The sequence below is a fragment of the Athene noctua genome, chromosome 8, assembly GCF_965140245.1.
Source record: "Athene noctua chromosome 8, bAthNoc1.hap1.1, whole genome shotgun sequence".
In the NCBI taxonomy this organism is placed as follows: domain Eukaryota; kingdom Metazoa; phylum Chordata; class Aves; order Strigiformes; family Strigidae; genus Athene; species Athene noctua.
Genome location: NC_134044.1, coordinates 3,525,387 through 3,543,406, shown reverse-complemented (window position 1 = coordinate 3,543,406; position 18,020 = coordinate 3,525,387). Strand labels below are relative to the sequence as shown.

The following is an 18,020-nucleotide window of genomic DNA, read 5'->3' as shown; positions in this document are numbered from 1 at the left end:
GTTCTTGACCTTTTATACATGTATTACATGTGCTAGATTGCATCTGTGTCCTCAGTCCCAGAGAAGGACTGCTCTCATCGGGCTGGCTACCTGCTGAAGTTAACTGCCTTCAGTCAGGGTAAATGGGGAGCTCTTGCCTTTTTTAGATGATCTGCTAATATGATTTACTGCCTGCCTTTCAAGCTGAATCAAATAACTATTTTACATTATATTAAATAAAATCCTACGGAGGCAGGGAAATCTGCACAGCTGCAAGGAGACTTTAACCCTCGGTCATCTGTGGCAGTGAGACCAAATATGGCAACCAGGTTTTTTTGTTCTCAGAGGGTACAGGACATTGCCCCTAAAATGGCAAAAAAGAATCAAACAGAACGAATGCAGTAAGAGCGGGATCAAATAAGCATGCACAGAGAAAACCCCACAGTCAGACTCCTTCAGTTCTTTGCCAAGCGACACACAATTTCTTTGTCCATAATGACAAAATAACTATCCATAAGTACAAAACTGTCATTAGGAATACACACATCAGGCCTTCTTCCTCTTCCTTCTCACCTTATTATCCTTTAGAAAAAGTGCCAACATTTCTTCTCTCCCATAGCGATAGTCTGCTAGTTTGTACTTTGGCAAAGCCGGAGACAGAGGAGGGGATGTTACACTCCCGCCACTAGACAAAGCTCGCAGCCTAAAATAAAGCAGAAAAGCAATGAAAACTGAATTGAGGAGAATGTGTCTTCACCTCTGCTATCATGCCTCTGCACATCTACAGACTGACACAAATTAAATTAATCCAGTACTCAAAGACACTAATAGTCTAACTTCAAAACTCTAAAACAGTGCGTGAATGAGAACAGTGAAAGAGCTGCCTTTATTTTTCCCATAGCCAGGAGAAAGAAAAAAAAAAAAAATATTCCCACGAGCACATCAAGGAATTCAACTCATCCCATGGAGAACTCTTTTGTGTTGACTATATAGCAAGCTAGCTACACCCCTAAAGCCTTGGCTAAGCTATTCATACTGGCTGCACAAAATTCAGTTGTAAATCTTCCATAGATATTAATGGCAACAGCTTCTTTTTGACAAGAAAAATTCTTACCACACGAGACACCGCAGCAAACAATATAAAGAGAAAGTTTATTCAGATGTTTCACAAAGTTTAACGAACAGCATAGTACAGTAAATTTTGCCATGAGGTTTCTTCTTGTGTCTCTGGAATCCTACTCTACTCCAAATTCCTTTTTCAGAACTTAGAATTAATGGTATTTTCCAGAGAGCACATACATCATTTAGTTTAGTGTCTCAATAAAAAAAGATGTAAAAAAAATATGGCCACATTTTATTTCAGAGCTATTTCAAGTAGTAATCTAACTTATAGCAACAGATAAATATGCTATTACATTTGGTTCCATCCCACACAAGTAAACTACTCAACTTCTTGCAGATAACATCTTACAGCTGTATGATATTATTCCCCCTCTGCAGGTGGACTAGTCTTATTACATACAATCATTTCCTCAGCTACCTAAATATCCTATATTTTTAAGTTTGAGGAATGTTTTACAAAAGGATGTGTGCCAAGAAACAAAACCCACACCATTTTCCTACATTATCCTTGATGCTCATCTTAGACAAACAATGAAAACTCTTCCCAACGATCGAAAAATCCCTGGAAAGGAAGGTGCGCTAAACTAAAACAGTGATTCAGAAGCTACCTTTCACCTAATTATTGAAGCATGCCTTGATTTGTTTTATTGTTCTTTAAACAGAAAGGAAAAGGTAATTTGCAAGTCAAAAGCTTAGCTTATTTTTTTAGTTTGGTGCCACCCAGTGGCAGCTTCTTTACATATCACTTCCAAACAAAAAGTGCCTGGGGAGGAATTATTCAAAGGATTAGATGGCTCCATGCAATGTCCAATCCAGATCAAATGTGACCAAGAGTTTCACTATTAAGTGATACAACAGCACATGACAGACATGACTATACTGCAACCCAAAAGAATAATTATTAATCTTCAAATTTTATTCCGTTATTCCTGTAACAATCTCCTAACTCACTGAAGTAAATATGTATTTTCATACATAATGTAATCTTTTTTTTCCAATTAAATGGAGACCGAAGTCCCCTCACTATGACACAGCAATCAAGTTACTGTTAAAATATGTGCTTTTTTTAGAGTTGCCTTCCCCCTTCTTTTTTTTTAATAGAACTTTGGCTTCCATCCATCAATGAATCTAACCATGTCTGTCTCTTATACTGAAGAGCACTCCAGCATAAGGTATCTGCCTGGTGGGTGTATTTATAGATTATGATAAAGTCATTCTTTAACCTTCTTTCAATCTAACAAAATAGACTGAGTGCTCTTATTGTTTTCCAGGCCACAAATCACATCATCTTCCTTTGTTGAACATTCCCCAATTTTTGACATTGTGTATAAAAATGTGCCAGCAAAAGTGAGTATGTTATTCCAGCAACAGTCTTACCACATGCTATGCAGCAATTATATTTCCTATAACCACTCCATACTCCCATTTAAACACTTCAGGATCACATCACTTCAGAAACCACACCATCCAGAATTCTTGTTTGCAATTGCAGTCACCAACACATTAACAAGAATTGGAACAAATACTAAACAATAATCACACCTGTGGAATTACTCTTTAGCAAAAGCCAGGACAGTGCATGTCAGACAAGCTGGAAAACTAACAGCTGACAAGAATATACAATGTCTTGGATTCCCTTTAACAGAACAGGTCATTTTTCCTGACACTTTTCAGTGCACACATGTGGGAAACTATCACATGAAATGCACACTTCTATTATATTCCATAAAGAATTTTTTTAAAATACTGGGGGAAAAAAGCTTGCTTAACTATAGATTTAAGTCCAGAAAGAAGTATAAGAACTTCCCTATTAATATGTATCACATGGAAATACCAAACCATCCAGTCTTTTTCACTTACTTTGTGTGATACCCCCAAGATCATAAACATTATTTCTCTCTCAGATACTCAGTAGCAATGTGAATGTTATGCACTACCACAACATGAAGCCAAATTCATTTCATACACAATGCCAATTTACAAACTGAAGACTAATTTTATAATATTGCTTTCAGTCACAGACCAGAAACTAAGGTGAAGCAGGATGGAACAACAAAGACATTATATCCCATTCAGTCTTATAATCAATTCACTCTCAAAGGACAGAAATTCATATTGGGTTTTTAAAATTTTAGACAAGGTTCTGGAGTCTCACAAAACAAGAAACTCACCATTCAGGCCCAAAGTTAAGTGTCTGAGTTTCTGCTGCCATTTTTTCCTGTTATATTCCTCTTTTTTAAAAAGCGTGAACCTGAAAAATAAAAATGTTTACTATGTAAACAACCAGATTAATACAGTCCTTCATAAATTGCTTCGCAATACAAAATCACACCTGGTCATGCAAAGAAGTGAAAAAAATTGACTATGTGGAATTACTATTTTTAAGGAATTCATTTCAGCTCTCCAACACAGATTAATTTACTAATATAGGAGTAACTACATCAAGATCTCTTCCCTAAATTCCTCTCTTAGCAGCTCGAACAGGATATCAGGGACAAAAAGAGACAAATTCAAAGAAACAATTTGTACAAAGAGTCCCTTTTCAAATCAGCAACTAACGCAAGACAACCAAACACAGAGAATTCGATGCATAATCCTCTTCTGTAAGAACAGTAATGCTTAATTAACAGAATTGCAGCTTCCTGACAATTACAAGAGGATAAAAAAACCACTAGAATTACAGCAAGAAAGATTTGCCAGTTGAGTGGCAGAGTATTCAAGAAATTTCCATTGCTCATTCTTGAAAAATAAGGCTTCTAAAGATTGAGTACATTCAATGCTGTGACATCCTCCTAAACCTGCAGGCAGATGACAGTATTTCTCTCATTCTTGGTTTTATTAAGCAAACAAATGAACAACTTAAGGTTTCAGCTACTTTAATTACTATTAGTCAAGGGCCTGCCGACACTAGAGAAGGTCAGGTCAAGTTCGTATGTATCAAGGGTGTATGGACAACAGCAGATGAGGCCATAGTGGAGGGAAACAACAAGACTACAGGAAGGTTATGAAGTTTTCTCTATCAGAGCCAAGTCCAGCCCAGGCAGTTCTGGAGAAGTATATTTCGCAGTAAGAAAATACAGCTCTTCTTTCCTGCCAGCAACAGCAAAATCCAAATCTGCAAAGGAAAGGGTTTTGGTATTTAAAAATAAAAACCCAAACCAATCAAGCACTATAGCCAAAGCCCAGACAAAAAAGGATTTGAAACATTACCTACAGAAACTGGTTGATTAAGACTTCAAGAACCCATAAAGGCAGATGGTAGGGAGGGAACTTTGCTGTGTTAAAACTCTGTTTCTTAATAGAACCAAGGACTAAATAAGGAGCTTCTAAGTTTGTTTATACTTTGCATAAAAAGGTGATGAGAAAGAAAAAATGTGGGGAGATAGAAGTGGATAAGGCATTAGTTACCAAAGAAAAGAAAAAGTCAAAACCAAACAAAGGAAACATTTTTTCTTATATATATGCTACTAAAGTAATGATATTAAAGTAAGGAGCAAAAAACCCAACCCCAACAGCCTGAAAGCTAGAAAGTGCCAATAAAAATAAGATGCTAAAATTGCTTGAGCAGATTTTACCCAAACCTCTGGGCATAAGATTACAAATCATTGTAAAACTCCCTGCAGCCCAAACCAACAACCAATGTTTGCCTCATGTATTTTTACTACATGCCATAATAACTTTTTGCCATATACAATTTATATACAAATTGTAATATTTTTATTTTCACAATAACCCTATATAATGAACAGAATTATCCCCACTACATGCACCAGAAGCCAATACAAAAATATCCAGCTATTCTCACAGGCCTAGTTTGAGATGATTTTGCTGTGCTTTGGGTTGCCTTTTTGAAGAAGCCAACAGCTCATTACAATGTCCATGGTATATCCACTCATCATTCTGCACATCAGTATACAAGGTTAGGTACCTGAAGACGACATACAGCAGCCACACGTGAAAATACTGTGGGGCAATTCAAGCAAAGCATGATGCACACCTTGGCAGAGAGAAGCCCCTAACACAATTCCTAGCAGCCTTAATTGGTTGGCTGTCCCTTTGCTTCCTGCAATGCCTGTTAATCCTTCTGCTGGGGAGAGGGGGAGCTTTCAGATCTTTAGCTCCTAACATCAAGGCTGGCTTAGTATCAGTAATACCAAAAAGGCTGGCACTGAATGCTAAACTGCAATGAAAACCCAGCTGAGAAGCATCAGATACAAGGATAAAGTACTAAAAATCTGTTAGGATCGAGCGCTTTACTAGTTTTGGACCCACTCGGCTCCACCCTCTTCATCCTCTGGATTTCCTTACTCAGAATTGCAAATACTGTGTTATCTTTCTCTACTAGACTCATAAACACTGAGTACCTACAAGCATGCTCAAAGACTGTTAATCTCACCCCGTTGAGCTGTGAAATGGCCTTCCTTGTCTCTCATTTTGGCTGCCACACTGTTTTGGGAACTCTTTGCTGGCTTCCTCTTCTGTGTTGCATTCACATAAATTACTTCCTCCCTAGAAGTTCTGACTATGTGAAGTTTGAATTGAAAGCAAGACACCTGAAAGTGGATGAAATTGTAGCTGAACAGGAAAAAAAAGCCAAAACAAAACACTCACCAAAACAAAAACCAAACCAGAATGAAAACAGATCTCCAAATGATTTGAACAGGTGGTAGGTGTAACAGGTGAATTTACTCTGCTAGGCAACACTGCCCAGAAATAAAACAGATATAACAAAGAAATTACAGGCAAAGCTAAAAGAAAACCCTTGGAAAGGAGGCACTCTGGAAACAGGTAATGATTTGGGAGGAGCAGGGCAGAGGAACAGGAAAAAGACTCAAGAAAGCGAAGACGCTGAGTGGGCAACAGGAATACTCTTCGCTGTGTCAGAGCAGACAAGATAGAGAAAGCAAAAACCATGTGCTGCTGCTACAGGTTCACAAAGCAGCAGCCAAAAGGTGAGAGCATGGAAGCCAGACTGGAGAGGCACCTCTGCCAGGGACTGCACAGCACACACAGGGCTGGGGACAAGGGAGAAGCTGTACCAACTGGAAAGGCAAGTTGGGGTGGACTATGCGGCATTTGCATCGTGAAAGAGTCAGGGTGGAGCAAAGGAAAGGGTGAGGAATTAAGAAAAGAGAATGAATGATCAGGTCATAACTAACTAACTTGGCCAAGGAGGCATGAATTTATCAGATTTTTATTATCTAGATAACTTTCTTAGGCTCCAAACTTCAATAATTAAAATGTTAATTTTGATCTTTTACTCTATGCTGGCTCATTAATAAAAAAAAAAAAATCACAAAAATAATACATACCTAACACATTTCCTCCTTGATATAATTTGATGAGGGAAAAGCCCCTTTCTGAACAGCTAGGCCTCTGTAAATCAAGATTTTTCTACAAATTAATGGCTACTGGTTGAGGAATCTACACAGCCACAGATTTTCTACGGACAAAGAGCACACTGGGACACCCTCAAGTTGAATCAAGAAACTGAGGCCATATTTTGATATTGTCCAGCGAGCATCACTGCTTGGGCAAGAAAGCCACCCAAGGACTTCCCACCACCCCTTCAAAGGGGAACCTTTTCTCCAAGGTTTTCTTTCCATCAGGTCAATCCTTGATCAAGGCATCAATACAATCCTACAGACAGCTGCATATCTGGGGAGAAATGGAATTGCTTCATAAACTGAGACCCCATTTTCCTAGGGTAGTACTGCAGCCACCAGCCCGCTATCAGCATGCAGGACTGGAAAGAGAAGAAATCACATCAACCCCACCATCAACCTGTGGTCTGGCAAGGGAAGAAACATCCTATTTTGTCAGCAGCTTAGGATTTTGGAAGTCAGAAGACCATCCTCTGAGCAGACACAAAATGTCATCCAGTAACATTAGGCCTTTCAGCAGCTTTCACTCACAAGTAACAGGTAACATTGTAGGTACAGAAGTTGCTATCAGCAACACTCATTTCATTGGTTTGCCTTAGGTACAATGGTTGTTTTACCAAGCTCGTGGCTTTTAAAATTATTTTTCAAGCTTTCTATTTAGTACCTGACAAGTCTATTAAAGCTCTCCAAAACATCTGCTTCAGACACAAGTCAGAACTTGATTCTACCAGCTAGATTTGTGTGTTAAAATGTGTAAGAAGATGTTTCAGTTGAAAAAACTCTAAGGAGGTCTATAATTACTGTGGCACATTTTGGCCACAAGCCCTGGCCTTTTAAATTGTATAGCTAAAATATCTAGGCAAAAAGCTGGCTTTCAGAGACTTTGAAAGATCTAAACTGCCATGTTTTTTAGATTTTGCTAAACCTCAAGATTTACACAAAATTGCCATTTTAAGGTTTGCCCCTTACTCATGGGCACTTGTGTTAAGATTTGCAGACAATGTTTAATTCCTACATTTCCATTACAGAATTCTGTTGTCTTGTACCACATGGCAATCTGTCTCACCAAGATGTTTTGCTGATTGGATAAACTGATTCTTAGCATCCCAAGCTGAGTCTAGGCAATGACTGCATTCACATCTGCCCATCCGATCTTTTCTACAGACAGAAAAAAAAAGAAGATTTGGACTGCCACTGCAATTTATAGCTTTGGGGCTGCTGCTTGCTTCAGGTTTTTTATTAGCTTTGGAAATCTAAACCTTGGAAAAAAAGATATACCACTGATCCTTTCTATACACAGCTATTTCATTTTGAAATGGTCTGCTGTTTGATCAGATGTTTAGGAAGAAAAGTATCCTTCCCTTTCAAGGTAGTTCTGTTGCTGCTGTAGATCAGAAACAGCCTTTTTGACCTAGAAATTGGCTGAAAATTTTGAGAACCAAGGAACATAATGGAAATCAAACACAAGCAGATTTAAGTGCAAGTAACTGGGTTCTCCTTAAATAAACCAGGAACAGGAATTTAACAGCAGCGCTCCACCATGCAACAGCAGTGTTACATCAAGATGATAAACCTTCACCTTCCACAAGCAAGAAAACATTCCACAGGTAGCTACTAGAGCCAGTAACAGTGTTTTTTAAAAAAACAAGTTGACTGAATAATTAATGCCGATTTTCTCCAATTCTTGAAATATTAAAGAAGATCCAAACTGTATGCAAGCTACCTTCTAAGTACAGTAGTAAACAGGATGACTCAGGTGGCTACACTACCAGTCTGATATTAATCATTGGCTAAAGCAGACAACACTGATTAAAGGACACGGACATAATTAAGACAAGCCAATGTGGATTTATGGAAGACATTCCATCAACATATACTTTTGTAAGAGTAGAAACTTCATCGCTCAAGCAAGTAGGTGAAGTAGATTTTCACTTCTGCTGGACACTTCAATTAAGTAGAAGGCTAAAAATGACAAAATCATTTAGAACCAGATGAAAAGTCTCAAATCCTCCCTCTTTTAACCTTCTCTTCTAAATAATCTACAACAACCCATCTCAGAAGGCAAGCTATTCTCAAAACAGAATAAAAGAATCTATTCTCTACCTCTATAGAACCTGTAACATTGGCCCACATAAACTTCTAAAACCTGAGGATGACAAACATGGATATGGTAAAGAATGGAAATAACACATCATCAATAATACCACTATGAGTTATTCAATTACTTGGTCCAGTATAGCAGGTTGCACTTAATAAGGCCATGCATACAATCGGAAGACTCACAAGGAGAAAACACAGGTAATATACAACAAATGCAAGGGTATTCTGAAAAAGCAGTCCTGAAACAAGCCTGAGATTTATGACATTAATCATCTGAAAAGGAGCATACAATATAACATTGACTAGAAGAGCTAACAGAAAACACGAAATACAGAAATAAGGAAATCTAGAGTAAATACAGAGTGTATTTTATCACTGCAGGGATACTCTGTCCTGTTCTGTTGTCTGTAAGGCAAGAGAGCTGATAAATCAGGTGTTCAAAAATGTATAGAACATGACAGCTATGTCTTACAGTGGGGAAAAAAAAAACCCACACCAAGCTCTATTTATTGAGCTTTGAGAAAAATTTAAGTATCTTGCTCAGTCTGTAAATGATCAAGCAGTTAAGAGCTGGAGACCTAAGTTTATTCAGTGAAGGGACTGAAGCAAGACTTTCAGAGATAAACAACAGAATAAGTTGTTTCCAGGCCAACAATAAATGGTTTTCTAAAAAGTATGTTCTAGTTTAAACAGAAAATTAATCAGAAAAAAAAAATCCATTCGTGACATTACATAAGATGCCAGACAAGTCACAGTAGTCCCTTCTGGCTTCCCAAGCCTTTATCCTGATAAAGGCATTGAATTTTTCAAGGCCTATCTACCCACATGCCAAGAGAAAGTTTTTCTTAAGGGAACAATGTCTAAACCATCTACTTCTCCAGAAACTACACCTCTATTATTACAGTTACATTTTTAGATCTCCTAAAGTCTTATAACCTTCCTGTCTCAAATCACTGCAAAAGTGCTTCAATCTCTCAGTAGTTCCTGGTCAAAAATTGTCCCTGACATTCTCAAACAGCTGGACCAAACTGACCACCCTCTGCTCCCTTCATACAGATCCATCTAAAGCTTCATGAAGTGCTGCAGCTTGCAACATGTTGCACCTCAGTTGAGAATGACAAGAACAAGAATTAGGCACCAAAGCTCTTCTGGGATAGGATGACAAGACACGAAGGAGACCCACACACCTAACAAAATCCAAGAAAAATAAAGGAACATTAAATATTACAATTCCAGATATTTTCCTCCTTTCCTACCTACTATTGTGAAATTGCTGGTTAGAGAGCTATCCACGTCTTGCTTCACCTGAACACGAATGTGAAAGCTTTTCCCGGTTTCTCCACCAGAAAGCAGTGTGACCTCCACCTTTGTTACAAGACTTCCAGCCAAAAGCAGTCACCAGCGATTAAGCTCCAAGCAGAGTCAGGGGACCACACCCTTGGCCCTGCCACTGGCTGGAACGCAACCACTTCTCATTCCAAATCCTGTCCCAAAATCCTGCCAGCACTCTTGTTTTCCAGCCGAAAAAAATCACTTCCACATCTGTCTGCCTTGTAAACTGAAAATCTGCTGGTAGGTAAACATTTAACTTATGCCGTTCCACAAGATGTCACAGACCAGGATGCTCAGTCTGCTTACCAGCTCCTCAATGAGACCAGAAGCCAGACTACATGAATGCCACCAAAACCACACTGCAGCACCTCTCTCCCACTCCTCACACGCATTATACAGCCCAAATGTATAATTCAAAGTGGGAGAACAAAGCTTCCGACTACATTCACTGAAAACATTAATTGAAATAAGAGATCTGGGTTGTTGGGGTTTTTTTGGTTTTGTTTTTAAATGTCATTTACATAAGCAGCTTCTCTGGGCTTTGGAGAAATTCTCTGCTCTCAACGCTTCTTACACATTCCACCTCATGCAGTTCTGAGACATCCTATACTTCAGGAAACAAATATTCAACAGTGACAAAGTGTCTAACAAAAAATCCCAACAAGAGAGAAATAGTACATGTATCAGATTGCATATGTTCATCAGCCAGAAAGTTAGAAAGTAACTTGTTAGTATATATGAATTAGAACACTTTTTAATAGCTTATCACTTTTTTCTCTTTGTGTTAATATAGCTAAAGATAATCACTTGTTTTGATCTAAGAACCACATCTTTGTAAGGTGAATTGATGTTACCCTGATCCTGCCTTAGTACTCAAAGCCTAGTATAACATAAATAGGGAAAATTACACATACAGATGATTCAGCATTAACTAAGCCTAACGTAAAAGCTTCCACTGGTTTTAATGGTAGATGAACTGGGCCTCCAAATTATTAAATCAAGTTATTAGATGCTTTTACTTAAAAACCCTGCCAACACTACTTGCATGATCAGCCTCATTCACTTTCTACCACACACATTATTCAGGCTAATGCTGACGTCAGCCCTGCTTTGAGCAGGAGGCTGGAGCAGACAACCACCAAACACTGGTCTCTTCCAACCTAAATCATCTTCAGATTCTACCATATGCGGCTCAAAAGAAAAACCAGGTTATACATCCATTACTTGCCAGGCATACCAACTCCTTGCCCCGTGACATTCTGACTCTAGGTCTGAAGTTACATAAATTCAGCTCTCCGTTCCTCATCATCAAACCTCACCCAAAGTAATCTTCACAAAGTGCATCCTGTCCTTCTGTTTCTTCCGATCTGAACCAACACTCTATCACACAGACCACAGATCTGCCAGTCTGATCTACACATGGACATCTATAGCCTCTGAATCTCCCACTCACACAAACCAGCATCTTTATCATAAAATACTATCAACAGAATGCAAAGTATTTCAATCTGTTGTCAGGAGTGTTGTCAGTGACAGGAGAAAAAAAGTGTTTCAAGTTGTAGTTAATGTAAGTACTTCTCCACTGACTAAAAAGAACTAAGTATCAGTAACAAAACATTACCTTCACAAAGTGCAATGCATTATGCTTACTTTCACTGTAATACCAGCTATGTAACATACAAAAATATTTTTCTAACTGGTTTATTTTCCTAACATGTAACCTTGTTTATCTGTTTATAATGACAAATTACCTATACAAGAGTCACTAATGAAGACATCAAGTAATCATTCTTTCTTATTTGCCTAAATTTTTTAAAACATATGGCCAAAAAGACAGAAAAATCATAATACACAGCTTTAATAATTAGCTGAGGGAATAAAAAAAATAGTAAGTGATCCAAAAGGCACTGTCAACAAGGCAGTATTTTAAGACGAATTTTCTAAAATTATCTTGATTGTCCCCATGAAAAATTCTCACTGACCTATAGACTCTACTACCTCTACAGAGCTCCTAGTATCCCTTCTGCTTTTCCCCACAATCCTGAGGTCTAAAGATCCATCTTCTGTATATTACAGGTTTTAAGGATTACAGGAGAGGCTTGCTCCTGCAAACACACACTTCGATTTCATGCTTGCCAAAAACCTCAGATTCATCAAAACAATTCTATTCATCCTTTCCATTAAAAGAAAAAAAAAAGCTAGGGACATAAAAATTTCAATGGTAGCCTAGATTCCTGCACAGACATCAAGCCATCACTACAGTTTCTCTACTCAAAGAATATTTAATCACCTTTAGAGAAAACTGACCGACAGTCCTCCCTCTACAAAAAAGTGGACACGTTTTGTAACAAACACACTGTGGCAATCTCAGCTACTAACAGAGCACTGTGAAGACCTCAGGCTGCTACAATCCCCTGCTATCATCTGAGCTAAAGATGAAAAACCAATGGTATTAAACATCACTCTGATTAACTACGTGGTGTTTTATACATACACACACACATATATACTGCCACCAACCACAAGAGGGCCAATGTTGTATAGATCTTATAATTTAAAGTACTTAATTCTCCTTAGTTCCATCTATAACTTATGTACACCTTGAGCAAACTTGCTAAGCTTTCTCAGTTCTGACAATTTTCAAGCCAGACCATTTGTGAAAAAACAAAAAACAACGTTCAAGAATTGACTGCAAGAGAGGAAAGGGGAGGCTAAGCTGGGCTGAAAACTGACTTTGTTCCTGTAAAAGTACGTAAAAGTAAATACCGTCCCCCTGCAGCATTTCACACACCTAAGATTTCAAATGTCACTCAGTGAATTAAAATAAATTGATGAGAAAACAACACAAAGAAACAGAGTCCCTTTCAACACAAATGCTTCTTCAGTAACAAAGAGATGGGTTTCTCCTTACCAAGGCACCCAATGGATGTCAAGCAAGCTATGTAGGAAGAAGGCAGATCAGGCCTGTGCTTTTATCCTGGTGAGCAGAAATTTTTATTGCTCTGTCCCTTAGTTCTGTCTATAATCATGAATTAAATATAGCTTATCTACACTCATCTTTGAGCAGGAGCAGCAAGAGAAAAAAAAAAGACAAATGAGGAAAGAATGCTAGGAAAAGGAATTTTTTTTTCTAAATCAGACTATGAGAAGATTTAGCATCATACCTTTGAAAGCCCTAAGAAGGAATTTTAAAGATTTCAATGAAAGAGTAAGAAACATGTATTTGACAGTTACCCGAACTTACAAGGCAAAAGCAGCAAGAATCAAAATTGCATATTCTTGATATTTCAAACAACCAAAACAATAAATCTAAAAAGCTGGAGGCCTGAATTACTTTTAAAAGGGGCAGAGGGGAAGGAAAAGACCACAGTCCAGGTAACTAGTGCATCTTCATCAATTACTGTGAACCACTGCTTCCCTTCTATATTTAAATAGAAAGATGTTGCAGCAGAGATATATAATAGCAAACCACCTCTTCAGCCAGTCAGCTGCCCACATGAGATGTTCCACGTGACTTTGACATCTAGTTTGTTTTTAAATGAAGTATCTATAGATCTTAAAAGAGCTGCCAACTTTTTTTCTTACATTCAGGTATAAGAAACTCCAGTTTATAATAGAACTCCATTTAGTCAACTGGCCTTTGGAGACAGCAAGCACAGAAGAGATGCAGTGGTGCTTAGTTTAAATTCCTTAAAAACCCCAAAACCTTCTCTGCGCTCCCCTTTTACACACAAAGTCTTTTCCTGAATCAAGGAGCAGAACAGTTGGAAAAATTAAGTTGTAAAGCCCTCAACTCTATTTACAAGCATTTTTTTCACTTGCATCACCATAAAGATCATATTTTTCATTTACCGTATGTTTTAGGAAGGAAAAAAACACTAATAGGAGTATCTGAGGATATTTTACAGTACTCAAGATCAGCATCTGTAGTGAAAAGAGGATCTGCAAGAGTCGAAATTTTTCCTTTGGTATCAAATTATTTTTGTAAGCATCCCATGAAACAATGCATCACTGCAACATGGCTACTTTGCATTTTACTTCTATGATCTTGCTTTAAAAGACAGGCTCAAGAAACCATTCAGAAAACGTCCTAAAAGAAATAGTGACCAGGTACCCCATGCATGTTCATGTATCTAGGCACTGGGAAAGCCTGAGCAGCTCTTAAAATCATTAAAAAAACCTAGTATTTAGATACAATATTGTCACCTATTGAAAGGGGGCTATCAGAGTCTCAACACAAGAAGCGGGTCTTGCTGGAAGCAGCATTCAACTTCCCTGGATAAATCTCTACCTTCCTTTTAATACAGTTGACTATTAGACAGAATCTTTTTGCTTTTTAATCACACATGCAGTGAGAAATTAACACTGACACATGACTGTTGACATCTGTAACCTTGTAGAACTGCAAGAGCCTGGGGAGCGAAACAGGTGCAAAGGGGCAATGGATACTCCCCACATTTCTGCTGATACCCCAGGACTGATCAGGGCATATTTTACCTCAGCATCAGCTAACTGTTCAAAGGATGCCTATTCAAGTGAACAGCAAGAATACCCACATCTTGTAATACTAAAGCTCTTATTATCTATTGGAGCCAATACCCAATAACAGAGCTTAAAAATACCAGAAAAAAACTCTTGTTGGTGACAACTAGTCCATTTTGTTTACAAAGGTTCCCAATTATCACACTGTGCATCTACCAAATGTTCTATTCACAAAGCAGCAAATTAATGTTTTTATTAAAGTTTCTTAAGAACAAAAACAACCAGCACAGTTATGGGAAAAGGAAAATAAAATTCACACGTACTTTCCAGGAACTTGCCCAAGTCAGCTCCTGAAGCAAGAAAACAGAATGAGCAGCAAGAAGTTAGACAGAAAAATATAATCAGAATTCAGACTTTCTTTCCCCTCCCACCCAAGAAAAGAGACTCTTAAGGATTACACTAAGAGGTAAACCATTACAGCAGCAAGCCAAGAACGTTGAGCTGAAGGTTACTGGGGAAAATGTAGGTTTTATTCCAGAAGTACTACTTGGCAACCATCTCCTTTTGGCCTACAACTTGTCCCACTTCAAAGTGCAATTACACAGAGTTGGAAGAGCAGAGATTGCTTTGTTGACACTGAAACTACTTGTCTTGGATCAATACCAAACGTACACAATCCTGATCGATGCTCTCTTCAGCCTGCCAAGGCCTCTCCAGTCAAACACTGCTGGTCATTGCTGCTCGCAACACCCTGCTGCCTGCGGGGGGAAGGCTCGACGAGCTCCCTCCTTCCTCAGACTGTGTAACCTGACAGGGCCGGGCGTGCTCGGAGCGGGGCATACACAGGTTTCAATGAGGGCGCACCTGCCCGCAACACAGGCCCACTCCCACCGGTCTGGGAGGAGACAAGCGAGTTCACAAGGATCAGCGTGAGGGGAAACACCGCCGGGGACGCAGCTGCCAATCCCGGAGGGCGTGAGAAGCCCCGGGCGCCCCGCCGTCGCCTGACAAGCGCCGTCTCCCCCCGCCGGGACCTGCTGCCAAGGAGCCGCATGGAGAGGGCAAGGCCCGCACCCTCGAGCGGGGTCGGGCCCAACAAGCCCTGCAAAAGCCCATCACCAGGAGCGCAGGGGAGGCCCTCCGGGCGCGCCCCTCGCCGCTGGGCCAGGGCGGCCTCTCCTCCTGGTAGGCCGCAGGGCGCCTCGGGGCTGCGGCACCCGCGGCGGATAGGAGCCGCCGGCAAGGCCGGTGCTCGACGCGCGGCCTAGGCCCGCTCCCGCAGGCGAGGAGCGCGGCGACGGCGGGAGCGCGGCGGCGGGGAGGCGTCGGGGGCGGCCAAGGCGGTGGCAGGGGCAGGGAGCCGACGGGACGGCGTTACCTGCGCTCCCGGACGGAGAGTCCCTCACGGCCACAGCGACTTCTCAGCCCCAACAACACAAGATGGCGGTTGCGCCGCCACGCAACGTCACGTGAGGGCAGGCCCCGCCCCCTGCCTCCGCCGCGGGACCCGGATGGGCGGTGGCACGCCCCGCCCCGCCCCCGCGCGGGCCCCGCCCGCGTGACGGCACCGCGCCGCGCGCCGGGGAAGGGGCGGTCCCCCGGCAGCCTCGCGCGCATGCGCCCTGCGCTCCCCCCCGCGGGAGCGCGGCGCCCCCTGGCGGAGGCAGCCGAGGGCCGCAGCCCCCCCGCACAGCCCGGCGGGAGGGCGGGGGCGCCCGGGGCGGGGGCGCCCGGCCTGCGGGACGGCGGCGGGTCGGCGCTGGTTGCTCCCCGCCAGGCGCGCTGCTCCTCCTGCCCAGCCTCCGCTCCCGGAGCAGCGGGTCCCCCTCAGCCTGAGCTCCGCGCCCCCACCATTAAACTACTGCGTCACCCGCCTGGGCAGGCCCAAGCGCGAAGCGGCCGTGGGGCACCGGGGCTTCGGCCGCTGCACCCACGCTTCAGGAAGACACGTTGTCACCCGCAGCCTTACCCTGTCCCTCCTTTGCGGTTACGGGTAGGTAATTCAGCTTTACTGGTGGCACTAAGAGGCCACAAGGAACCGTCTAACGCTGAGCAGCGACCATATTTTAAGCACACGCAGAGTCCGGGTGCCGCGGGGCTCAGACCCGCTCCCGCCCGGGCACCGGCGAGCCCTGCGGTGGGCCACAGCCTGGCAGGCGGCGGCGGCTGCTGCTTACAGGGCAAGGGCATGAGGTGGTATGTATTTTGACTCCGCATTTGCTGATGGAAAAATCAGGAGCTCAAGGCAAACTTTTTTCAGCTAAAAATACCGTTTTATTTTTAGTCCTAAAACCCATATTAGTACATGATGCAGAATAGCCCCATGTGGTTCCTTCAGGTTAAAAAACTATTCTTGGCTGTTAGGCACTATTGAAGGTATAACCGTTTTCAGCAGAAACCATTTCAGTCCAATCACGATTACAGCCACAATCCATGTAGCTTTCTCCCTCTTTTTCTAGGTGAATAAGTACTTGTCATTGTGCACTGAACGCTGGCCAAAAATGATGCAACAGTGAACATAAGTGATTCTTCTGAGCTAATGGGTTGAAAGCCTGTAATTCTTGGGGCTTATTTTTAGCTGAGAGCAACACAGGACTACTTCACCCAAAAACCTTAGAATTAAATTTCTTCTTTAGGAGGCTGGCATGTAAAATCAAAGCTCTTAAGTGAAGAGCTGGCCCCTGATAAGCTGCATTTGATCCCCCTGGCACAGAGCTTGGGCCAGTACTAGTAACAGTATGGGGAGGGAGAGGCAGCACTGCATTTCAAGCACTCACAACTTCCAATGTCCCTGCAGAAGTGACTGTGCCTTGTTATTCTACTTATTGAACACGAGTTTGAGCGTTCAGAAATATTTTCATGTTCTCTAAGACAAGCTTTATCTGAAATGGGAACAGTTTAGCACTTGCAGACATTTTTTTATCCCAGTTAGCACAAACATTACATCATTCAGACAAAAAAATTCAAAATGTGTGTGAAACATGCCTCATCTGCAGAATCTGGCATTCTAAAACATCTCATGGAGATTCAGATTATTTCTTTTTAATAGCAGATGCATCTTAAATCATCTACAACACTCATTCAAGCTGAATAGGGAGATTGTAATGAAAATTCCACTCTACCTGTGCAGTTAAATTCCTGCATGGTTCAATGACAGAACTCCAGCTGATACTGTGTAGGTGTGAAATCACCCCAGCAGCTAGTCTGGGTACTGAGGGCATGGTGTAGTTCAGAGCCCTGGATTACCATGCCAAGTCATCCTCACTATTAAAAATCTATGTGCAGGGAAGTGACATCCCTAACAAACTAAACCCCTTCCTTATTGACCCACTGTTTTCAGCCATCCTAGCTTGGAAGCAAGAGCCTGCCTCCCACGTACAGTAGCAGAAGCACAAACACAGAGCATAATGTTGAAACAGTAAATAATTGTCATAAAGCAGCCCAGACCACGTGGCAGAATCTGTCACGTTTCCCTTCACCACCTCCACTTTTTGTTTTTTGGAAAAGTGTTCCCCGTTTGTCAAAATACCAGGGATTTTTGTCTGAGAAGAGTCAACGTCTTCTCACCAGCCTTTGTTTTCCACGTCCTCATTTGCCACATCCCTAAAACTAATAAAAACA

The 18,020-nt window shown here is 41.3% G+C and overlaps 1 protein-coding gene across 1 annotated transcript in view; it reads right to left on the bottom strand.

Annotated features, from left to right (window-relative positions):
• The window catches only part of GIGYF2 (GRB10 interacting GYF protein 2), a 76,035-nt gene extending 60,167 nt beyond the window's left edge, over positions 1–15,868 (bottom strand). Inside the window, exons 1-3 of the mRNA XM_074911777.1 lie at positions 15,778–15,868; positions 3,273–3,352; positions 553–682 (exon numbers count right to left, since the gene is read on the bottom strand). Coding sequence (XP_074767878.1) covers positions 553–682; positions 3,273–3,313 — 171 coding nt within the window. The 5' untranslated portion in view covers positions 3,314–3,352; positions 15,778–15,868. The remainder of the gene's footprint in view (positions 1–552; positions 683–3,272; positions 3,353–15,777) is intronic.
• Between the last annotated feature and the right edge of the window lie 2,152 nt (positions 15,869–18,020).